The 25,721-nt window shown below is 36.8% G+C and overlaps 2 protein-coding genes across 2 annotated transcripts in view; one reads left to right on the forward strand and one right to left on the reverse strand.

Moving 5' to 3' along the window:
• Maf-s (MAF bZIP transcription factor K) overlaps positions 1-25,721 on the forward strand; it is a 475,183-nt gene that overhangs the window by 156,607 nt on the left and 292,855 nt on the right. The gene's annotated exons all lie outside the window — the stretch shown is intronic.
• The window catches only part of LOC143424594 (prominin-1-A), a 75,639-nt gene continuing 50,278 nt past the window's right edge, over positions 361-25,721 (reverse strand). Inside the window, 16 exon segments of the mRNA XM_076896742.1 lie at positions 361-585; positions 1,589-1,705; positions 5,783-5,872; positions 7,143-7,307; positions 9,479-9,529; positions 11,218-11,339; positions 11,678-11,836; positions 12,286-12,841; positions 13,251-13,466; positions 13,564-13,713; positions 14,204-14,499; positions 15,059-15,067; positions 16,575-16,598; positions 16,675-16,796; positions 18,508-18,860; positions 20,247-20,514. Of these exon segments, the coding sequence (XP_076752857.1) occupies positions 573-585; positions 1,589-1,705; positions 5,783-5,872; positions 7,143-7,307; positions 9,479-9,529; positions 11,218-11,339; positions 11,678-11,836; positions 12,286-12,841; positions 13,251-13,466; positions 13,564-13,713; positions 14,204-14,499; positions 15,059-15,067; positions 16,575-16,598; positions 16,675-16,796; positions 18,508-18,860; positions 20,247-20,514 (2,711 nt within the window). The 3' untranslated portion in view covers positions 361-572.

Genomic DNA, 25,721 nt, shown 5'->3' on the forward strand with positions numbered 1-25,721 from the left:
TCGTGTCGAAGACGGATCGTTCGACGATTGGCTAGCCGCGAACGATCGCTTCGTTGCGGTTCGTCTTGTAATTAAAAAATAAGTAATAAAGAAACAGGCGACAAGGAGCAGAAGGGAAGAACAAAAGTGATACACGTTCAGACAGACGTTATGCAATAAGATTCGTTGGTCGGCAAAAGAAAAAAAAATAAAAAAAAAAAAAAAAAAAAAAGAGAGAGAAAGAAGAAAAACTAAGGGCTAACGCGTTTGAGATACCACGCAACTTTTCCTGCAGTGGTACGCGCGAAAATTAATACTAAACGAAACGAATCGCACGCGTTGACCGCGGTGCACGCGCTCAGCCGCGAATGATCCATTTAGCCTACCTCAGTCTGTATCAAACTTGGTCTTTAAATTGATTTCGCCGTTCGCACGGTCCGTGGCACGCTCAAACAGGAACGCTGCAATTAAACGTAGTCTCGCTTGCATCCGGGTTTCCCTTTCTTTTTGAGCGTCCTTTTGTAACTGCGGGTGAGACTGTGGGTAGCCACGCTGCACAGTGCTACCTTTGTGCATGCCACGGCACTTGTTTCCTAATTCGTGTCCCTGAAACAGATTTCGAGATTGCCCTTCGTATGGATCGTTTGTACGGATATAAGGGTCCAGTGGCGGCTCGCGTCTACACACTGTGGAACCGCAGCACCCTCTAATTCCGCTTAATATTAACGATAACATTTAATGTAACGAGTATTTTTCTCTTTAATTCTTTCTTTGTACTTGTACAATATATAACCCTCAAGCTCGATGTCAGTAGCCACCCCTCAGTGTTATGAAAAATATGCAAAAATCTTTGCAACACTCCCACTAATTTTAGCCACGAGAGGTCACTGTGAGACTCCCATTTGACGAAAGAATTAGGGAGTAATTATTAGCGTAATCCTTTGACGATCAATTTAAAAGGCAACCACGTGTCTTTTAAACGGATTAATGTTTGTCACGCGTTAGAACTGTGATTTTTCATGATAACAATTTATATTTCTTTCAAAATGTCACTTCATAAATGTTAATTGCTAATTGTGAGTCAGGTTTCGTAGATTCATGGAGCGATAGGTGTTAAATAAGCTTGCGTTTTAATTAATGGTGACGTTCACAGCGAAGGAGAAACAATTAGACGTAACATTAGGAATAGCGGACATATTTGATCTAATACCTTCACAGTTATTTGGGAATTTGGTATCTCGAAACAAAAATTTTTGAACCATTTGCACTCGACGCCTTCCTGGAAGACCAGAAGATCCCCAGAAACTATCGCTCAAAGTAAATAGAAACTATTGCTAAATTCCATATTGCTAATGCAATAAGTTCAACTTCCGTAATCGCTAATCACTTCTGATGTTCCCTCAGAGGAGACATCCGAGTGCAAACGGTTAATAAGCTGCATTGAAATCACTAAATTCTAATTCCACAGTCGGTGATACCATTAGATCGTAAAGGGTTAACGCTTTCCTCAAATGAATGGACGAAGTACGCTTCGACGATCAATCGATGAATGATAGTTGAAATACATTTTCTGTGAATAAGTGAAATTGAACGATTTACGAAAACTCACCCTGGCCCAGGATAATAGTAATAGGGAGGTGGTCGCTCGTATTCCGTGCTAAGCGGAGGAGGAGCTGCGACAGCCGGTTGGTAACCAGGAGGACCGCCATTAGGGAAGTCACAATTTCTGCAATAGCATCCCTAGTATCAGTTCAATCACGAGAATACCAATCTCATTCGCAGAATTTACTGTCTATTTTTCATCAGACGTATCGAACAAAAAAAAAAACAGAAATAAAAAAAGTAAAAAAAATAAAAAAAGATTGGTATAATATTCTCGAACATCGAACGAAGTTATATCTTTGCCACAGCGTACGTATGCCTTAGCGAACAAACGAATGACGAAGCTGCTGAAGCGAAATCAAATTAAACTTTTGTATCGTCAAACGTCCTGCGGAAAAGGTGACTCGAATTTTGAACTCGGACATGCTCTTATCGGTATCCTGTGTGTCTTCAAAGTACGATCGAACTCGCTTACTGTTACGATGGCGCGTAGAACGATAGATGCTGGTATACCACGCAAGTCTCTTTCTTTTTTTTTCTTAGCACACAATTGTAAGATCTGGTCTTTTCTGAATTTTTTTCTCTCGCAAAAGCTCTAGCGAAGCTATTGCTTGCGATGCAAACGAGTCGAACAAAAGAACGAACCAAGGAAAAGTACGGAGACACAATTGATAACAATCTGTCTTGCGACTTACGTGCAGAGGCGTATTGAGAGACGCGAGAAGTTGCCCCCCCGCAAGGTTCCCACTCACCTGGAAATAACCGGGAAAAAAAGCGTGACCAACGGGGTTGCATGAGATACGTACGGATGGGATCAAGAATAGCTTGCATGGTGTCGATGACATTTCGCATCTTGCAACGATACTTTCGTAGCTTTTGTTGGTTTCCTTTTTTCCCTCCCTTTCTCTGGTTTTTTACGTTACAGAACATTTTGGAGAACAAGTGGTAGCACTTGCGCGGGTATTGGATTGGAATCTAATGAAATAAACTCGAACCCTTTTGGAGCAGTGGTGCTCAATCTGTGGTTTAAGTAACATAATTACATAAAAAAAAAACTGTTTCAAAGGGAACAAAGGGTTTCAAAAGGAACAATCTCCTTCTCGTTGTGTTCTTGAATTCGAAAAGGTTCAAAAGCCTTGCTTTAAACCGCACGGCTTGAAAAAGATTAAGGACCACTGGCTTAGAGGCATTCTATAAGTGACACGGATGAAACCGAAAACGATTGCACACGGTGAACCGTGTAGATTTTTAATTCTGCTGCTAATCCTTTCGCGTGTACGAGATGCGACAAAATTCAATTCCGTTACTTCGTAATTGCCAATAATAACAATTGCGACTGATGTCGCGACGGCGTAATGGATTCTGACAGAATTTCGCGTATATATTATCTGGCAATCGGAAAAATATTTGAACAAATAAACGCAAAGCTCGTTATCCCGGCTGAAGCTTTTAATTGTGACACAGTTTTGGTTGAAATTCATTGGAACTGCGGTTTTTTACCCTGCGCTGGAAATTGTTGTTCGAAACCTCTCGGTGCGTACTCTTGCATCACCTAACCCCTTTACGCATGATTTTTATCACGATATGATTGATTAAAAAGTGAGTAATGAACTTATTTGGTCGATATGGTCGGTATTTTACGATTGAAATCAAAGTAAACGGTAATATTTCTCTGTAACTGTTAATGAAAGAGTTATATACAATATATTAGAAAACCTGCTTAAACCCTTTGCACTCGCCGCTTTCTCGGATATTATCAATAAAAACTATTGCTTAGAAGTGATAGAAACTATTGGTCAAAACAACAGAGACTATCGCTCAAAACAACCGAAACTATTGCTAAAAACAATAGAAATTATTGCTAACGTCTTCCAACAGTAAAGAAATACCATTTCAATATAAAACTTCAGACAAGCATGAATTTCTCAAAAAGTTGCATTGGAATAAGTTTTACTTCTGTAATCACTAATAAATTCTAGTGTCTCCTCAGAGGAGACATCTGAGTACAAAGGGTTAATATCATTGTTATTTTAATTATTACTATTTATATTTTTATTGCGATTTAATTATAATGGCGATAATCGAGTAACACAATAAATAGTTCCAATACTTTAATCAGGACGGAACAAACATCTTGCCTTGGGGTTAAAAATTTTATCTGTGGATACGAAAGGGTTAATGATGCCTCGTGTACGATATAGTAGAATTTCGTTTACTTGAGAATTGTTCCAATGGTAAAGATTCACTTGCTATTTCCATTAACGTATCAATACGTTAAAAGTTAATTAAAAATTGATTTTACACAAACGAACTTCTACTGCGTAGAATAAATGTGAAAATAAATGTTCCTTTACACGTGATATTTGTAAACGAAACGAGAAAACGGCAGTAAGTCGCGAGATATTGAAAAATAAAAGAAAGAAAATCCACGTTTCGACCGTTTAGAAAGTGGACTGAATAATTTTGATTTTAAATATCGCAACAAACGTTCATGGAATTAGCAGTTCCATAAATATTCATAGAGTCGTTTAATTTCTTTAAAACGTGAACAAAATTCGCGGTTGTATGTTTTACAGATACCAGGGTGAATCATGCAATCTACAACAGCGTTTCGTAACTATAACACCACGTACAAGTTTCCAAATGTTGTACACTATGATTTGCATTGGAATGAAAATATTCTGTAATACAGAAAAAGACAGGCAAAAGTTTCTGTTTAACAATAAATAAGAACGATATGTGTACAAATCTGACATGCATCTTCACAGATTATCAATGGCTACGTGTGTATCTTACGTATATAAAGATAAATGAAAACATTCGTTTGAAAACAGAATTATAACTAAAATTCCTTATCACGATTACGTGTAAAATCTATTTCATACTTATGATTATTAAAAACCGAATTAAAAGTAAAATACTATATCACAATTACGTGTAAAGCCTTTTTCATACTTACAATTAATATAGTTACGAAACGTAATGTACAGTCCTTTTTGTGGTTATCGATAGGAAAATGAGCCATTTATTTTGGAATTGACTAAGTCTATTTCTGCTTAAATTGACATATTTAACAGTTTACGTTTCAATAAAGTTAGAAAATAGCTAGAAAGTTAAATTTACAATTTCTATTAAAATAATAGCAATTATTAGCTAGATTTGTCATCAAAGTCGAAAAAACAGTCCAAGACCATTCCAGATATAATTGAAAATGCTTCTAATTAAAAAAACAACACTCAACTTATTCTATATTTCATTACTACGACGCCAAAATCTCGGTCATTCGATAAGAATGAATGTTCTGATACTAAGAATATATATGATTTCTGAATTATATTCAAGCAATTCCGATAAATTTTAGCCACGTTAAAGCTACTTTAAAATATTTTTATTCTGTTCTACACACATGTCAATGTAAGCTATAATATTCTTCTTATTCCTTAGATTCTCATCCATCGTAGTTGTTTTAAAATCTTACTGATTTTAAATATATTATTTACAATTAGCTTCAAAATGAAAAGATAAATAGAAATGTAAATATTAAAATAGCTAGCTTGATTTTGTTCAAAAATGGACTTAAGCCACTCTAAAAATGAATGGCTCAAATATGATGAGCAAGAGGAAAAACGTGATGCTCTATTATCCACGATCAACTTACTGCACAAAATTGAACGTGAAACGAACGTAAGATTTCTTTCGAAATGATATAAATCGGCGCGAATCGAATTAGGGGTAGGTTTGCCATTCACTGGATTTTCCACAAGCATCTACCGCGGCTCGAAAAGTTTCAAGATACCACCATAAATGCATCAAGTATCGTGCAATTCTCTATTCAGAACTTGATCCCATCGTCGATTAAGTCGACCGTCCGAAAGAACTCGGAGGAGCAAAATGCAGAAGTAGGAATGTCGCTCGATGAGTGGGAACCCTGCTCACCGGTGAAGGGAGAGAAGAAATGAAAAAAAACGAAATAGAGAGAGAGAGAGAGAGAGAGAGAGAGAGAGAGAGAGAGAGACAGACAGACAGACAGATGATGGAAGAAAGAAAGAATGAAAGCTCGGTGGTGGCAAAAATTTAGGCTCCAAAGTTACGGGTATACCGCTCGGATAGGTCGGTGAACAGAAAAGTTGCGTAACAGAAAATGTGTCACAGAAAGCTGAGTTTAAGTTTTCTCGCACCGAAAGTTAATTACAGGACTTACTGCGTTTCTATCGATATGCTAAAGACTTTATTGTGAGGTTCTGTTTTGGAGGGAGCGGTAAGTTCGTGGCTTCGCCACGTGGGGGTGGAACTGTAAAATAAACCAGAGATGAACGTGGTGAACCGGAGGAAAATGAGAGGAGAGTCAACGATCTTTTAGAGCCGAGAATCAAGTTCAAGAGCACGATTGACAGCGGCGACATCCGCGAGAATCAGTTCTCGCGTGTCTGCAACCCCCAAAGACCGCATTCTACGCTTCGCCAGATCCAATAACAGATTTCTTTTTCTTTGCTGTTTGTTTTTTTTTTTTCTTTACTCGTTTAACGAATGCAAAGTGACGATCCAAGTGAAATGAGTGGAGAGAAAAGAAGTTCTTAGTGCGACAGCATGATTCTTCTTCGCTGATCTCAATGCAGATCCTGTTAAATGGGTAATAAACGAGTCGACTCGATGCATATCTTAAGCGCAATCATTTATTTCCTTCATTAACACGTTGAATGCCATTAACGCCACGGTCCTGGTCATTTTAATACAGCTGAGTACGGGGTGCTGAAGGATTTTGATATATTTTGGAAAAATCGCAACTTGTTAGTTTCTTATAATGGACTTTTAAGATTTTTTCCTTATGTTGTGGGTGAGACGTGAAATTTTAATTACTTATACAGGATTACTAAATAATTTTACTGCAAAACAATTCACTCCCTACTTATTACAAGAAAGAGGGAAACAAACTTTTATCAATACAAAAACAGTATTCATGGTTTCATATAATTGACTTAGGTTGCAAAATAATAATAAATTTTATATTTGCGTAATTCGACGAAACTATTATGTATATAACACATTTGCTGCAATCGATATTTGCAGAGATATGTTTCTTGTATACAAATAAAAAGTAACACTTTGGTATATTGGTATAATTATTTGATACGTTTGGATTTGAATTGTTTTCAAATGAAATAGTTATAAAATTTTTATTTTTACGATAACTTTAAACCTAAAGAAAATTGCGCGATGCGTCATATGACACACTTAGATTTCAAAGTGTTGATATAAATCGATAATCAGAATAACAGTCAATTTCAAGTATTGAAATTTAACATTTCAAAACTACCATCGTCACTGATGAAAATAAATATATAATTATCGTGGCATTCAACGTGTTAAAAACTAATTTTTTATTTCACGCGCGATTTTTATTTCATTTCTGACAACGAAATTACCCAATTAACAGAATAACAGTTGAGTGAACACGGTTCGTTCTCGAAACATCGCGTATATTTTGCGGTGGCGAACGATCCTATCGCTCTAAGTGGTATCACAGTTTCGCGGATCGTTCGAGCGAATCGGCGAGCACTTACTTCGGCGCCACGTCGGAATATCTGGAATAGTGGTGATAGTGGGACGTGCTCTGATGCGCCTCCGGGACCCTTTCACGTTCGCTATATCCACCCGCTGGCCCGTCGTAGTATTCGAAGTTTGCGAAAGAGTCTCTGCTGTGCGACACGTATTTCTTATCGTGAACGCTGCAAGAAAATTCGATTGGTTTCAGTCGGTCTCGGTCCGGTGTGAAACGCCACTCGTCATGCGAGTTAGAGTTAGAAATCGGTGTGTGTATACGCTTGTTCGCTAAGCTGTTTCTGGGTGTTCACGTGTAATTAACAGTGTTCTAAGTAGCTTCGCGGATAAAGGCTGACTGAAATCGCGATATGTCTTCTGTGTGTGTGTGTGTGTGTGTGCGTGTTAGAAAGAAAGATTTCTTTTTAACGGAAATCGCTAATTGAAAGCATCGGGAGGACAGTTTACGAGCGTTAGTTATTAGTATATCGAGAAGTTAATACCTTCTTAGCCTTCTGTATCGTTTTATAAAGGAACGAATTCTAGCGATTGCCTGGTTGTTTTTAATGAAATTTATAGAATAATTCTTGTTAATGTTTCATTAGATAAGTTTAATCAGAACTTAGTTGAGTTTTATCGAAATCAATCACTGTCACTTGTTAAAGAAGAGATATTTAACAAGCTCGTTTGATGACTTTGGAATAATAGAGCCGAGAAGGTGTTAAAAACCAAGTCAGATAGCTAGAAATTAATTGTAAAGTTGAAACTATTTTACTTAAATAATCGAAGCAACAGTGCAGGATCATAAGTTGCAAAATTTCATTGTCTTACAATTTCTCTTTTCAAACAAATAATTCTTCATAAAATTTCATACTTTTTATTCTACAATACCTCGTCTGAAAGGTTCGCTACATTGAATCTACCAGTTACTTCATGCAGACAAAGGAAATAATCATTCTAACGAATCGAACCATCTAATACCATTTTTTTCGTTCTATGTATTACGATTCTCTATGATTCTGAAGAAATACGAGATATTCAGCTACGGAAAGAAGTCGTTCCATAAGTTCTTATTCGAATAACAGGAAAATCAAGAACGAAATTGCATTGATAGCAAAATACAATGCATCCAAAAGTCAGTGCAAGTGTGATCGGAGGGCCTCTAGATTCATAGACGCGCAGTTGGATCTTCGAAATTATTTTTCTGCCGCGAGCGAAGCTTCAACTGCAATTTGTTGTTCGTGGTTTCCATCTTATTTCACTTGATCCAAAATAATCCCTTTCGTTTTGGAACGCCCTGTATATTTAAAATCGTGGCGCGAAGAGTACAATATTGCTTATCAATTCATCCTTTTGCAAATTAAATTCAACTTATTTTCAAATCAAGTTCATCTTTTTGCAAAGCAAAATTCAACCTTTTACAAATCAAGTACTTCTACTAAAATATTTTATTTAAAAAGATACAAATGTTTATTGCGGAATAAATAACCACTTCATTGAAGTCAATGCATATTACGTAATTCATAATTACATAATTAATGTATGTATTATTTATGTATAAAACTGTGTGCAAATATAAACAAGAAAACGCAAATACATTGATATTTTGAACAATATAACTATCCCCAACTCTTTAAGTCATCATCAACTACTATACCAGCGCCATTATGTACGCATGTATTAAGCTACGATATATAAATTATATTTATACACAATCTTCATACATCCATACTGTTAATTATATAATTATGAATTACGTAATATGTATTAACTTTAATGAATTGGTAATTACTTTTAAATAAATATCTGTAACCTCTTAAATGTAATTTTTTACTTTCTCCTATCTCGTTCACATTTGTTGTTTCTTTAAATAAAATATTTAAGTAGAAGTACTTGATTTGCGAATGCACGAATTTGATTTGCAAAAAGCTGAATTTGAAGCGCCAAAACTATATAAGTAAAAGTTGCGATAATATAGAATTTTTAAAAATTGCAATATATTTTAATATTTGATACAGGTTATATTGTACAAAAAGGAATATCTAATAAGGGATAAACAGGGTCGATAAACTAAGAGGAACATCCTATCTGCAAATTTTGTAGGAATCTTGAACGTTTCAAGAGCAACAGCACAAAATTCCGTAAATTTGATTTACAAAGGGGTGAATGTGATTTACCAAAAGATGAAGTTGATTTTCAAAAGGGTGAATTTAAAATGTCAATACTGTACCGAATCGGATGTATTGTAAGGTATATATATGTTCATAGCGTAACAGGGTTATCTACGCGTGCATGCCGCCAGGCTACCAACATAGAATCATCATGCGAGCAATCTTGGCTGTTGTTGTAATATACTTACTGAGTAAGGGGTATGTTATCCCTGTCTGCGTACGCGTCATACAAATATTCACTGGAACGGAGCGTGTTAGCGGTTAGATTCCAACAACCATTCCACACATTAGACAGCTACTTTTTAACTTAATCGATATAAACTACAGCATTGGACCGTGGCTAGGGATTCGATCGTCTGACGACTTCTATTTGGAACCGAAAAGTTAGCAGGAGATACGATGGATTTCTCTAATTGCGTCTTCTTATGCCTCTCAAAATCTGATACCATTAATTTCAAGGCGAACAGCAGCGAATAATATCACTGCTTCAAACTGAGTTTCAATCACTTAAAAAGTAAAGTATACAACTTTGTTTCCCATATTTTGCAGAGTAACGAAAATTTGTCTCTCATAGTTTTGTTTCGCTTCAAATTCTAATGAAAAGAATTTGCAAAAAAATTAATTAAAAAGATCGAACAATCGAATTCTCCAGTCGTGAAAAGAATACTTGTCGATAATTAATCTTGTCTTTCGTGGTAGTACATTCTTGCGAGGAAAAGACGCATACGATCGATCGGTTAATGGCGGACAAGTATACCGAGAGAACGAAATGAAAAAAAAAAGAAGAAAAAAGTAGAGAAGAAAATAGGCAACGAGTCGCACTTACGAAGTAATAACACGTTAATCGATCCGGGCCGAGATTTGCTCGGTGAATTGGCGATGCGATTTCGATAGTCGCTAAATGAAATAGTGGGACGATTCATGCCGACTAGAAAATAAAAGATATTGCAAGCGCGAGGTGGGTGCATGCTGTGGGTAATAATTGGAGAGAAGCTCGATTATAACTACTGAAACAGAAAACTTCCAACACTTTCTACGTAAAAGGTGCTATTTAGAATTTGCCGGCCAGAAATTAGCGAAGAAATCACTGAAGCTGATTGTATCCGAGTGAATGTAATGAGTAATCGGACTTCGTAGAATTTTTGTTCGGTAGTTACCCTATAATTTCTTTCGGTAATTATCGCGCCAATTTCTTTTTCATTCCTGAGCTAATTGTTTCGAAACCTTGTATCAAGGAACTTCTATGTACTTATAATCTTTCTTTTCTTCCTGCCAAGGGGATGGATCTATTCGTACGTTTTTACTTAATGATTAATTCATTTTTTTCTTAATACCTAATGAATTTATTAGAAACAACGTTAAATTATTTCTTTCATTGTGCAATTGAGATATTTGAGAAACGTTTTGGTTAACGATTTTTACTATCCAAACGTGAGGCAATTTTAAAATTTAATCAAATTTCTTCTCTATTAATTACATAAAAATTATTTTTTAATTTAATCACCGTAAATTTTGTATTATTTATAATCACCTGGAAAAGAATATAACGTTTATTTGAAAAGCGTTTTATTTATTTTTTAATTTATTTTTTTATTAATTTATTTCAAATTATAGCATATTATTTCTTCTTTTCGAAATCACCATAAAAATTTATTTCATGCCACGTAAAAATAAAAATAAATTGTTCTTAATATATGCACCATTTGGAGCAAGGAAGAAGAACGGAATTAACGCGCGTTTCTAGAGTTAGATCCATCTCCTTAAATTTCACAAATTACGCTAAATAATTTCATGATCCGATAATGAAGAAGGCATCTGTATCTTCAAGTTAACATGCGTCAATGATATCCAATCAGATCTTGGAAACATTTAATAGCGTTTGGTTTATCGATCGGGTTTAAGTCGGATAAAAATATGAAAAACTTACGCTTCGACCAGAGGCCCTGGATACGGATCCGATTTTTGATATAACGCGCTTAGTTTCACGCAGAGGATTATGGTTGGAATGAAGAGGACCAAGCACCAGCCGACACTCGCCCAAAAACCGTTCTGTCGACCACGAAGAAGAGATATAAAATAGCATTTATTGCTATTTGGACATCTGCTCGATCTTTGAAATATTTTTCGTGATATCTTTCTTTAACCCTTTGCACTCAAGGGCTCTTCGATTGAGACAATGCAATATTATGAAAATAATAATGCTGTTACTTTTTCTTTCGAGTGTAAAGGGTTAAAAAAGCTTTCGAGACGATCATAAAGAAATTATATTCATTTTAATAAATATTTTGCATGAAACTTTTTTGAAGAAACGAGTATTCGTTAAAATAAAAAAAAAATGTCAAACACCGTAGCAGGATTAAAGTAAACATATTTTGTTAATAACTTACGAATGGATCTAGAATCCTGTTGCACCCTGCGACTAGCGTGGCGTTGTACGCGTTTGAGATAGGACCACATTTCCCCACATTGTACTGCGCCTGATCAATAGCTTGCTCGAGATAATCGTCAACTTGACGAAGCAAAGCGTTCCCAAAGTTAGCTGCTAGCTGGAAGCAAAAATCGTTTAATTTATCCTCGGAACGTTGCAGCGAACGAATTCTTATCCAGATTGCAATTCAAACGATATTGTCCCTAACATATATGCGTCTAAGGCGCGACTCCGCCATTTTATTCTCTCTATATTTTACTCTTACCTACGAGTAACAGGCCCAAGATGAAATGAGTCGCTCCTTTCTCACATATTCACAGCGCTCGATACGAAGCAACGTGCTTCACTAATATTTTAACACTTCACACTCGATCGACCTCTTTGAGGGGACATTGGAATTGATCAGTGATTGCGGTGGTTAAACTTATTCAAGTTTTCAAATTCTTATTTCAAGTTTTCTGTATTGAAATAAAAGTTTTCTGTTGCTGGTAGTTAACGTCCGAGTGCAAAGAGTTAAAGTACTTTAGCTGTCTATAATTATAACGGGAATGAACAAAGAAGACTCACATCTTGCACGTATCGTGGTCCATCGTTGTTCAAGAAATCCTGCACCCTCGTCACCTCCCCGATTACACTGTTAATGGCTTCCTCCATCGAGCTGTGATTGAACTTTATGTTCTTCTCCAGCGCGATAGCCTTCTTTGCTAATATTTCCTTATACATCTGCAGAGGCTTCACGACCTGCTCGTGTTTTTCCTGCAGTTCCAGCGCGGTCGCACTCAGATTGCCTTTAATGGCCTCCTCTTCCGCTGGTAGCTGTAGTACCACTTTCTGTAACTGTTGCGCCAGATCTTGTAGATTGATGTTCGTGATGTTGTCCGCGAGATACTGCTCGTATTTATAGAAACTGATGTCGCTGAGGCCACTCTGCGCGAGTTTCTGCAGATTCGACTTCGCATCGCCCGAGAGGATGATCACTTTCGATGACAATCTGATCTGACTACATAACTTTTGGATAGTGCTGTTGATGTCGGAGCGGCCGGTATGGTCGCGCAATTGTGTCAGGTCGAAGGCGTACTTTAAGTTCAGAACCTGGTACAGTGATTCCTTACGGTGGCAGTGTCTGAAATAAAGAAACGATTTAGATATTCCGAGGGATCTCAGATGTGAACGAAACAGTGGAGTTGAGTACTCGCGGAAAGAATAGAGAGCAAAGTAGAGATTACAATATTCTGTGGAAAGGCTGTCGTTTTCTGAGAAGAAAAAACATAGAAACGTATGGGTGAAATATTATAATATAACAGTAATGCGACAACAAATCATTTATATTTTTAATTTTTTAACGATACTAGGTACCAGTCGTAGTCAAATTTTGTTAGTTAACCGGATACTCTGCAATGAATTACAATTCTACAATTGTAACTATCGTAACTCGTTCGTAGTCCTTGATAAAGATATTTTCACTCCTACATAATATATACACCATTCGTCAAGGTTGCTAGTATAGTAGCTATATAGATTGATATACTTACGTGATTATATAGCTCACGTTCAAGTCGACATTAGGATTTGAGGGATACAACATTTTCTTGATCTGTACCATTTCATCGATTAGAGCGAACATCCTATTGTCGTTTGGGTTCTTCAGTGGCTCGCAGATTGCCCTTTGAACCAGAACGCCGGTGACCATGTGCGCGACAATGATCACCATCAGGACGCTCGTTAAAAGAAAGATGATCCAGACAGCCCTAAACAAATCGCATGGAACGTATCAAGTATTTGCAATAATAAATATTTGCTATGCAAAACCGTGTCTGCTAAATATTGCCATTGTTCGAAACTTACATCATAAGGAAGCGTGCCCCAGATCCCTTGTTGCAACAATCGTCTCCATAGCCATCGGGACGTTTCCCACAAATGCCGCAGAAAAGACCGAACGTTAGACACATTAATACTGTCAAAACGATTCCTGACATCCCAAGACCCAAGTAGTATCTAGAAAGAACGTGAACGTGCCTTTTAAGTATTTCAAAGGAAAATCTTGGAATATACAAATCGTTAACACATATGACCTGCTTAATCCTTACACGGTCCTCGAAGTATCTTTCATTTCAATACGTTCTAGCTTCTCCAAAAATTGTCTACAACTGACCATAAAGAAATAACTTTGTTTATGATTACGTTTATGATACGTTTCGAGGGCACCGAAAATTCGAAACTTAATTATTAACATAGTTAGGCTCCGCAAATCTGTAATCTTTCTACAAGTCCATCAAAAGTAGCTTGTTTTTCACGGACGCGTCATAAATCAGTTTTTGCAGATCCCGCGTTTATTGTTCCTCAGCGTCGACCGGAACAGAAGACATTCCCTCACCAGGGAGTACAACAGAGGAAACGCAGTCGACTTAAAAATGCCTCGGAGATCGTAGCAAGGATCGAGCTGGCAAAATATAGAATTGGATACGATTGATTCTTCATTGTTTACCTGTACGGTGAATACTGATCGATTTGAACCTGCGCGACGTCCAATTGCTTCATATAAACTCTATCTATGTCAGAGTTCAGGTTGTCAAGGAACGCTGTCATGTTCCTCGCGATCGAGGACAAATAATTGCCCAAATTCTCGATTGCTGCGCCGACGCTGGGGATGGTATCATGCACGGCCTTTTGGATGTCCTTCTCGATGTTCAGAAATGAATTTTTGCCCTTGTTAACTTCAGATACGAATTCGGTACTCATCAACGCGGTGATGTTGTTCCGGACTGATGTGACGTCTGGCAGCTGAAAGAATAATAGGGAATCGCTCGTTAACAATTTGTATCTAGCGATGCCCTTTGAAACACTTCGAATCGTTTCGACTGTGTTCGCGCGACGAGTTCGAGCTACCTTGAGCAGGCGATTCGACGTTTAGAACTTGTTAAATTATAAATAATAGGTCTTGATAGTTTTGAAAGTAAGTCAAAGTAAACACATCAACACGAAGCGCTTCGAAGTTGACAAAAATTCACCATCGAACGTAATTGAAAATACGTAAAAAGGGTCTGAGATAGAGATGCACAGGTGGGAAAGTGTCATGCTTGTGTCTTTCGCCCCAGTTGTGTGAACGGTGTCGCGGAAAGTGCATTGGACTCTGTGAATTCACTCGGAAGCTCTTCATCGCAGACTGATAGAATGCAGAGTGTGCACGGTTAGAGACGCGAAGTGTACACTATGCTCAAGACGTGTTTCAACAGGTTTCGATTCATCACTTAGACGAGAGATTCCATCGATTAATGATGCACACATATATTGGATTAGGTACAGAGAATCGAAAGTTTGCATGCCTTAGCTTATGACTTACAGACTGAAGCTATTTAGTGGTAGGCATGGAATCAAACAATTTTATACAGTAACTCTATTCGGCAAATCAATGGCTGGGCGTCCATTAAGAAAATAAATGATAGTTAATTGTTCTCGTGGCTCAACCCTTTACCTTCGACGACTTGCTCGGTTTGGTGAATCTCGGAATCTCGAAATGATTTTGCTTACAGGTAACGTGAAATACTTCTATACCTAATACTGCGTCAAAAAGTGAGTGAAAAAAGTGAAAAAGGAGAATGTCGAGTCAGGTAGATTTTCTTAGAATTTGATTAAATGCCAATTGGGATGCTCCAAAGAAGATAACAGGTAATCATTACTGGGTATTATCGTCAATTTACATGGAAATACTAAAAAGTAATAAAATAACTTTAGTCTTTAAGGTAATGAAATAACTGAAAATTTTTTGTATTTAAAATTAATTTCTTGTAATTTAATCGTACGACAAAGAGTTAAAAAACTGAATGAGATGAAAAACTCTTAACTGTGGCGACTGAGAGTCGTCTCTCGAGCGCAAAGGGTTAAACGAAAAGGATTTTCCAACTTTCCATTGGTCTACTAAGGTAGGTGTTTCTACGATCGTGGCCCGGTTCCCAATGTGTTCCAATTGTCAGCGCGATCGAATGAACGCTCGTATCGAGTGATTTGTTTGCTCAGAGCTGCACAAGCGATGTCGGATCGGTGCGGTGAGGTTTTTGCGAGAAGGATAAAATTAAATTTCACGATTGTTCTCTGATAATATGATTACTGGCAATGTGTTATGTAATTGCAGTGATTATGTGGTATACGATTATTTTAGTAATCCGCGTGGACGGGAAGAAAAAAATCAGAAGCACTTGGCGTTTGTTTCAAGTGAACTCAAACGAAAATTGGCATCTGCATAGTGAAAATTTTGATAATAAAAATTCCTTTGAATTTCAATTAAAATTGTTTTCAACAATAAATTCTGAAATTATTAAGAATAATAAATGTTCGACAAATTTTACTAATAATTGACAAATTTCTTTATATTATACAATTTCAAAGGGTTAACCTCGCCCTTTGAATTTTTTACAATTTTAACACTAAAACACTCAATTTGATCTCTGTGTAGAAAAGGGAAACAGGCAAAGCTCGAGCGGGCCACAATCGGCATACCTATCTTACTCGATTACGATTCAAACGCAAGCAAATCAGTTGGTTTCTAACACAGGGTCGAATTAGCCATGTAGCAAAAGTAGCAAATGCTACAGGCCCCACGTTTCGAGGGGTCTCGCGCCTAGAGCAGAAAATGTTTTTGTTTTAGTCAAATTTCCAACATTTGCTACAGCCTCCGCGTTGGCTTAATCCGCCTCTCAGCTTCTAAATTAGTTACCTTTCCCCATCAAGTTACAGAATAAAGCGAAACGAAAGAAGGTGGCGAACAAATAGAAATCGATGGCGTCTTCTATTGAATCGATGCAGAGAAATAAAAGTGAGAGGAAGTAAAAGTACTACTGAAATGAGAATGAAATCTTTACCTTCGGGAAGTATCGATCCATGTACTAGAAGGGTGAAAACAAACACAGATTAGCGACAAAGGTGACGACGTACGACACGGAGAGGCAAAACGCAATGTACCTTGTCGAAGTGTATCTCAATCTTCATGTCGTTCACATTATATTTCTGCAAAACGTCCTTGCACTGGTGGCTTTTGCAATCTCCGAGCGTGTGTAGAAGACTGCTCTTAAGGCGTCGCACAGCTGAAACAAACGGAAATAATATGTCAGCTATATTTAGAATCGACAAATATATTAAAATACTAATTTATTACACGTCGTCGTTTGGAATAAATATTGGAAGACGTATCGAAGAAGATCGAATTTTCGATGTTGAAAGAATATTCGAGCCGTTCGAGCCCAAGTTGTAATGCTATTCGTCTAAAACAGTGGTTCTTAAAGTATGCAGAAGATTTCCGGATGCGCTCTAACAAAATGTTTCAGAGAAACATGCGTTCAGATGTAACAACAAATATAGTTACTCTATTGTACCATTTCACTTTGGAAATATCGCTCTTTTTCTTACGACATTCGCATCGGGAAATGAAACCCCCAATTCCCCAATCAGGAATTCTTATTTTTTTCGAGAATTCTCGTTTTGCGACACGTGTGCACGCGAAAATTTTACTAGAATATATTAATTACAAAAGTAATTATTGGAGTTTAGATACATGTATGTTAAAATATCTTTAGATTACTAAAATATATATGTATAAATATATATATAAAAAGTTTGTAAAAAACAGCTCGATACGAAAGTGTTAAAACAACATTATTACATTAATTAACAGCGTTTTTTTTTACTAGCGTATGCTCTAACAGTTAAGATAAATTTTTTTTATCGCAAATTTTTTTCTTCTAATATTTGACTTAATTATTCTAATATATTTCTTAGATACTTGTATATAGTGTGTCAACAATTATTTATAGGACTTTAAATGCGTTTCAACTTCAAAAGGTTTGAGAACCACCGGCCTAGAATGTAAAACTATCTCTTTTCTACAATATTTAATATATTAAGAGTATTTCTTTTTTTTTAATGTTAATTCATTTAATTTATTACAGAGAAATGAAATTTCAGCACATGTTTAAACGACTGATATTTCAACAGGAAAAATCCTATTCTATAGACTTATGCAGTTGTGCCGCTTGTCTTGTGCCAAACTCACGAATATGCAAATCGATAAACAGTAGATTCCCATATTGTAAATAAAGTATAATTAATAGTCGAGCTATGAATGTTGTAAATGTCTATATTCACTTTATAGTAGTGGTAATAAGTTAATGGACAATGAACATTTTGAATAATAAAAATTACTTTGAATTTCGATTTAAATTGCTTTGAATAAAAAGTTCTAACATTATTAAGAATAATAAATATTTAAAGAGTTTTAGGAAAATTAATTTGGATAAAAGTTGGCCAAAAATGGATTTCAGAAGTAGAATTAGTTCGAGTTAAGATGAATTTGATTTTGAGCTATCGAAAACCGTGATCGATTATATCGAGGAAAAAATTAGCGAGAGAGAAAATGAAAGCAGCGATAGAGACGATGACATAGGATTAAGTGGAAAAAATCAGGAAATTAGAGTAATAGGTAATGAATACGAAAATGGCAGACTCTAATAAATGGACAGCCTGCGATCAATTTAGCGAAAGAATATCGAAAATAAATTTCATACTCGACAAACTAAAAATAAAATAAAATAAATTTTTGTAAATTAATTTATATAAAATCATCCTATGTTTTGTAATACACTCGTCTGCGCAAAATCATCTCGAGTTGCTAGATCACCTGATCGAAAAATTCGTCGATCGCAATGGGCTCTCGGTGTGGTAACGCGACGTTAGGGATCGAAATTGGTGTTCGAGTATCTTCTTCGATCGTTAAGAAAAAAAAAAGAGTGAATCTCCTACTATAATCCAAGTAGGTAGCGTTCGATCTCAGATAGTTGGTGATTTCGTCCACGGTGCTGAGGTCCTCCTTGATGGACTCCAAACCATGCATAATGTTGCTCAGATTGGTCAGCGAGACCGCGTTAGAGGAATTGGCTAGCTGTTTGGTGACGATGCTGCCGCTGGCTTGGAGCACGTTGTTCAGATTAATTCGCAGTTCCTCGTTATTCTCGACAAGGATCTTGTTGATCTCTTGCTTCGTCCTATTCAGATAGAGCTTCACGTCTTTCAGGCTGGTCTTGACGTTGCTTGGCAACTCTTTGGTTCCGTCCTGCATGTACTCATTGGTGACAAAGGCGCAGACCACGCCAAACCTGCAAGCCATATCGAAATTTATCCCTTTTTAAAATGAATGTATGTCGTTTCTTATTGATACGACAACGGTATTTGATTAATATATTGTAAATAATCCACAAGAATTTTTCTCATTTGGAAAAGAGTGAATAAAGCCCCAATATGACCGAGCATTATCAACTCCACGAATTAGCCAATACTTCTGTTTTAGCAATGGGGATGATTATCTGAACAAGAGGCTCGGTTCCCGAGTTAAATACCACTATATTTTAATTCATTCGAGACGAGCAACACAATCATCAGTCATTTAGTAAAAGAGTACAGTCAACCTTTCCATAATGCGATTTATTCGTACCGTGTTACATCAGTTTGATTCAGATCACAATTTGATATAAAATTTTGTGTATTCGGAGTGAAGGACATTAAAAACGACTATTCTTGAAAGGTGATTATAGAAATAGAAAAAAAAGGTGAAAAGGTATCGCGGATGAAAGAATGGACGAGTGTACAATGGTCGCGGTATGGAATATCGTTGATCAATCATATTTATCCGCGTTTCGAGCAATCATTTTGGTGTGGATATTGGCAAACCTCGTCGAACCGGGGGAAATTAATTGGGGAAAGAAGTATTCGGGTCGAGGATAAACTGGGAAGTCATTGGTCATTTTTCTCCCGAGATATTAGGTCATCTTTGGTAAGTAATGTTTTTTAGAAAGTGGTTCACAAGTTGTGATACAAGGGAGGGCTATTTCTCATCAAACTTTATTATCCCCAATATTCCCATTTTAGAGACTTTATTATCCTGTATAAGTTTTCGAAGGTTCTCTTGAAATTTGGAAAACTATCTTCGATATTTTTTCACATTTGCTGCTTTCTCTATAGATATGAACAGTATTTTTTATAATAGCCACAGTTGTATTGCTTCTTTTTTAATCTTGTAAAGCATGCAACATTTTATAATTATTTTTTAATTGTAAAATAGAAATAAAGCGCAAAACGTTAGTATGTGTAATTTAAAAATAAGGTTTTACCCCTTTGCACTTGAATGTTCTCTTTGAGAGATGTTTCCTATGAGGAGGATATCAAAATTGATTAGTAATTAAAATTATAAACTTATTTCACCGCAACTTTATCAGAAATGCTACATTTTTTTTTCGAGATGTAAATATTTCTATGGCTGGTGGTGGTTGGCAATAGTTTCCCTATTGATAGTGCAAAGGGTGATAAAGACTGTGTCCAAAAGTACTCTTCAAGTACAAATTACTAATACCAATACAATAATTCTAAGCGAGACACAAGTAAAGATCTTCTATAAAAAAGTAAATAAAGTATAAAACGAAATTTGACGCGACGATAGAAGAAAAATTGTCGTGTAAAAAAGTTTTGGAATAAAACGGAATGCTTACAGAATAATAGTGGCGACGGCTATCAGCACCATGCTGAGCATCACTTTCCTGCAATGATCGTGTTTTTTGTCGAAGGGTTGACTTCTGGCACCGCAATGGCCGGCGCATCTACAGCAACAAAAGAACAGGCCTACGCAGGGTAAAATCGCAGCCAGAAGGAGTCCAACGAAGGCTAGACCAGCTAATCCACCGTAATGGGTCACGATGATCCTCCATTCCGACAACGCGATATCAAAATGTGGCGCGCCATTTACAACAGTGAGCATTCCTGGAACAGAAAGAGCGATTGTTAAATCTCCTGAATTATTTTTCAATTTTCGTGTCAACATCTTTCAACTTCTCCATTGTTACTTGTAGACAATTTTGTTTTCTAAAACTTTGTTCGTTTATATTTGTTTTTTTCTTTTTCTTTACTCACGTCCAGTGCAAAGGGACAGAAGAGTGCAAAGGGTTTGTGTTTGAATAAATTTAAAAATATTGCTAACTAATAAAACGATGACAAATTGATACACATTGAGGAATGACTTGATAATTTGCACTCCTTCGTCGAGTGCGACTCGATATCATTCGGTAAACTGCATTGTTTACACGTAGCTATCGAGGAGGCGTCCTTAGACGCGAATTTCAAATAAATGACTGCAAGATGCATGCAAGCAGACTGCAAAAGGGTTAAAGAGCGTGTTTTCCATCTGCAGCGACGACACCGCGTTTTTGGGGCGAGAACAACAGCGAAACGGGGACACGGCCGAATGTGGAGCGTAGGTCAGGAGGAAGGGTTGTGCCAGGTCGAAGGGTGAACGTAATGAGGACGGTCGGTGGAAATTTATTTTCTGGTCGCTCCTGGGAAAAATGGATCAAACGTCGATGACCGGTCACCGGTTGTGTTAAGACACCTGGACCAGCTGCATTGATTTTTCCCATCTACGTTCTGGTAACGCAGCGTTCTGGTCGACGGACAAAGAGGAGCTAACCAAAATACGGTTTTCTATTATTTCATTATTTATTAGTACCCATAATGATTTTCGTGTTCTCTTGTTTTTAATTACGAGCGATTTATCTTATCGATTACTTGGCATCTATGATTTTAGCGTAATTGATATGATCCTTGATTGGTCGAAACCTTCGGTTCTTTTTGAAATGCTTGAAATTTCATTGTAAAATGATTGTGGTATTTTATATTATAAGATTTCGACAAATGACTGTATGTAATGTTTGGATAATGGCAATTAAAGGTAATTTTGGAGTAGGATTTGTAGATTTAATCGCGTGGAAACCAGCGTTTCGATGTTACCTTGACCGTGTTGGACTCTCTTTATGCTTCTATCTAGGTCACAGATTTGTTCCAAAATTTCAGACGAGCAAAGCTACCATTTAAATGTTATAGAATGTGCGTTCAGAGAAAGCTACAGAAAAAAAGGAAGCCAAGAAATAATCTTACAATAACAGCTCGAAACTATCAATAATTCTAAATGAATCAACGTTTATTAACATAACTAGTAATTCCTCGTCAATTCGAACGCTTGTTTCAATCTGTACGTAACACAAATTAATGATAAGATTTATTTATTTTGCACACAGTTGAAGAATTTCGACTCCATCGAGCAACAAGATTCGAACGAACCGACTTGTGAAATTGCGACACGAGCTATTCGCATGCAAACCGTGTCCTTATACGTAGGAACTAGTTTCTACATTCTAAAACCGTAGCGCATCGCGAAGGTATCGGTTCTGGTGCAACCTGCGCCGGTCCTTCTGGCGCATCGGAGGATCACGCGAATCCACGAGCGCAGATGGATTTATTGCGGACGTACAGGCCACCGCAAAAGCGGCACCGAACGGGTTAACACGGCCTGCATCCAATTCTAACTGTATCTGTTCACTTCTACACTTCATACTCAGATTTTCCCTCGTAAAGAATTTTTTTTTTATTAATTACAGATGGTTTGTATTTAAATATGAATGCTTGTTTTTATACTACTCATTTTGAGTAACATTTTATGTTAAATCATTGAAATGTATCTCTTCTTTTCAATTTCTTTATATTAAAAACAATTCTGTCCAACTTGGGTTTTGTTTCTATTTTCTTTAAAATGATGCATAAATTAATTAATGCCTGTGTGTAATACTTCAAACTATTTAAGAGTAACGAGACATAATGGTGGGTATCTTTACATATCGATGGAGAATAATTTTATTGTTTTTCAAGAAAGTAGAAGATTTTTTTACATACCACGAAGAAATGACTATTTCGCAAATTTTCGTAGCTCGAATGAAAGAACATCATCTCGTAATTATTTTTTGAATGCATCAAGTTACACGTAAATTGATAAAAGCGAGAGGTTTTCCCGCATAAGAGACATTTTATCAGCGAAAGGCGGAACAGGGTAACTCGTAACACGGTTCATCCCCCTTTTCGTCCCGCGACTAGATAATTTCAATTTGCGTCCGCGAGTTCAGTTGGAAATTAAATCGCTTGCAACGGAACGCTCTCGACGTTTACACTTTTCCAACGCTTAATGGATTCAATCGGAAAAATTCGTTTCAATGAATCATTTGGTTAAGGAAGATTCGTGCTAACAGACAGAATTCTGAACCCGAGAACTCGACCAACCCCCGTCTGATCTCGTTACTTTTCGATAGAACGGAAAAAAGAATGGATATTTAAAAAAGTACTTCTAAAAGTACTTCTGTAAATCTCTGACAGTTTCTATCATAGAACTTTGATGAGAAATCTTAAATCGTTAGAAATTCAAAAAACAATGGAATAAATATGTAGTACTAAAAAATAAATGACTAAAATCGTTTCTCACGACAGATTTCAACGATTTATCGTCTCATTTTTGAAAGGATTACATTGCTTATAGACTGATCTGATGATAAAAGCAAACTTAGATTTTTTCATTGTTTTAGAGACGAATGGAAATTTAGAAAGTGAATTCAGCCGTTTTAGAGTTCGACGAAAAGGAGATCCAGCTGCAGACGGGCCAATCAAAACGGAGGCCAGCGTTAATCAAGTTCTACGAACCGAGGGACAGAGCTGGTTAGCGATAGTCAGTGATAATGGCGAACAGAAAGATCGTCGTTAATCCTTTTATGAGCGCGTTCGAAGCAGCGATCTTTGCAACGAATACGTTACGTTCTGTTAGAAAATAAAAGCATCATTTGAAAAATTTGCTTTTCTCATTTACTGCTGTTTGAAACGCCAAACGAATGTGAAATTTTTAAACAAATCAATTAAAAATGTAAAACTACTTCGTAGCACAGAGTGAGCGTTACTTAAGTAGTTAGCATATTTCATTTCCCCTTTAAAATGGAAAGTATTATAGTATACGTAGAAAAAATTTTAGCTGCGACGAAAAAAATTGGTTACTTCGACAATTGAAAGTTGACGATTGAAAATTGCCAAAGTCTTTAAAGTGAACAGAAAATCAGTTTCAAGAATTTTGAAAGTCGCGAAAGAATAACTTAATACGGAGAAAAAGAAAAGTTTTCAAAATTGACAAGCCTTCAAAAAAATTTCATATTATCGTAAAGGAACCATTCGAATTCTCTCCTGTACAACTAAAGTTTCCCCAATCAATTTCACACGACTGAAAGAAATGATTAAATTAAGTAATCAAGTTTTGCTTTTCTTGTAACGGTTAGTAAAACTTTTCCAAGTCTCAAATAATACTATTGAATTAAAATGGGACCCTCATTTTCGAATAGATATTTCCTCCCCTATTTTTCAGGAAATTTTTTAATAAGATTTCGCTTCGTAAATTAACCGTAGAAATTATTCGAGCGTGTACCTTGAAAATAAACCTCGTTTTACTCAACGGATTCTTTTTACCCTACTAAAGAGTACTCCAACGCAGTTTTACTTAATTAACACCTTGCTGGCTTTTACCGTATTAATAATACATTCGTTATTTTCCGTGTACCATAATTATCATAACTTAGGTGTTTGCGATGTATCCGTTCAGTTTTTGATTAGAATTATTTTTTTCTTTTTAAAACGTTGGATGTCAAACTTGCGCAAGCTTGACTAATTTTTCACTACCACTAATTTACAAAGAAGCTTTTCAAATCAATGTCTGCGTTTCAAGGAAAAGATCATTCAACGTTTCACTAAAAATTGATAAAATTTCGTCTTTTATATGTTCGAGAAGAAGCGGTCCGCGATGGAAATTTCGTCTCGGACAGACCGAGGTGTCGTTGGTAAACGGTCGAGACAAGGTATTAGCATAATCATACCCGGAGGTCAATGACTCTGAGAAATCGATCGAAACCGTGGACGACAGCGAGTCTGTTGTATCGGTGCACCGGCCGCTCACCTGACTGCGATGCCCTTCTTTAATTATTCAAAGGGTTTTCTACCATCACCGCCAGTTCCATGACCCGTGTTTTCCACGTTAACGAGTTAGTTGCTAACAAGTTAGCTGACCGACAATGCTAAATAAAGCTTCCTTCTCTTCCTGTAATTACAAACACCTAACGAACAACAAATTCGCATCGAACGAAACCGCGATTGGAACGGAAACAAAATGGTCAACTTTTTTCTCAACTTTCTTTGCGCGAAATGTATCCTATTTCAATAAAATTTTAACGAACGTTGTTTAGAATATTAAATAAAAGACAGGAATAATTGAAAACAGGTTATCAGTTCCCATAATAAATTCATTTATGTGCGATGATAACGCGATGATAAACTTTTTTTCATTTGTTACTTGTTACTTGCTCGTTTCCATGCAGCTGGCTGGTACGAGCATTACGCGATGCCCACGGTGCACGGTGCAACGTAACCGTGGCTTTGTAACACGAGGGAACCTCGACCTCCGTGCTCAGTCGATTTCCGGTTCGTAACGACGCACGAGGATTAACGGCCACGTTTGCGGAAGATGATCTTCCTGGCGTAAACGCGCGGACGCCTCGCCGATTTGCGACACAACGTGATTAAAACGTTCAAAGGTGATTGTAAACTTTCCTCTTTTTCTTCTCGCTCAAACATTATACATGGAAAGTTTTATTGCCACCTTTCTCAGTGATTCTCTCGTTCTTTATTTAGTTCTCGCCCGTTATTTATATTTTCAGATTTAAAATGCAGTCAAGTATTGGATTGTAAATTATAGGATCGACGGCAAAGCCGGCTTCAGTGGCTGATTTAGGGAAAGTAACCGGCTCGCTCACGGCCCATAAAAGGGAGCGTCGAAAAACGATGGAAAAGCGATGGAAAAGCGATTTCAAATCCGTCCACCGAGTCACTTTTCACGTTCCTCCTCGCAATCCCGACGGGAGAGACCCGTTATTATCGTAATGAAGAAATCCATTATCTCTCTACACGGTAAATATTGGTATATCGAACACTCTGATTGAATATTCCGACTTCCTTGCTTGCTGATACGCGATACTATCGATTTTGTCGGCTCCTCCATCAGCTTGTAACATAAAATCATCGTCGAATAATAGTTGGGAATATTTTAGTTTAATTTCGAA

The sequence above is a fragment of the Xylocopa sonorina genome, chromosome 6 (assembly GCF_050948175.1).
Source record: "Xylocopa sonorina isolate GNS202 chromosome 6, iyXylSono1_principal, whole genome shotgun sequence".
NCBI lineage: Eukaryota > Metazoa > Arthropoda > Insecta > Hymenoptera > Apidae > Xylocopa > Xylocopa sonorina.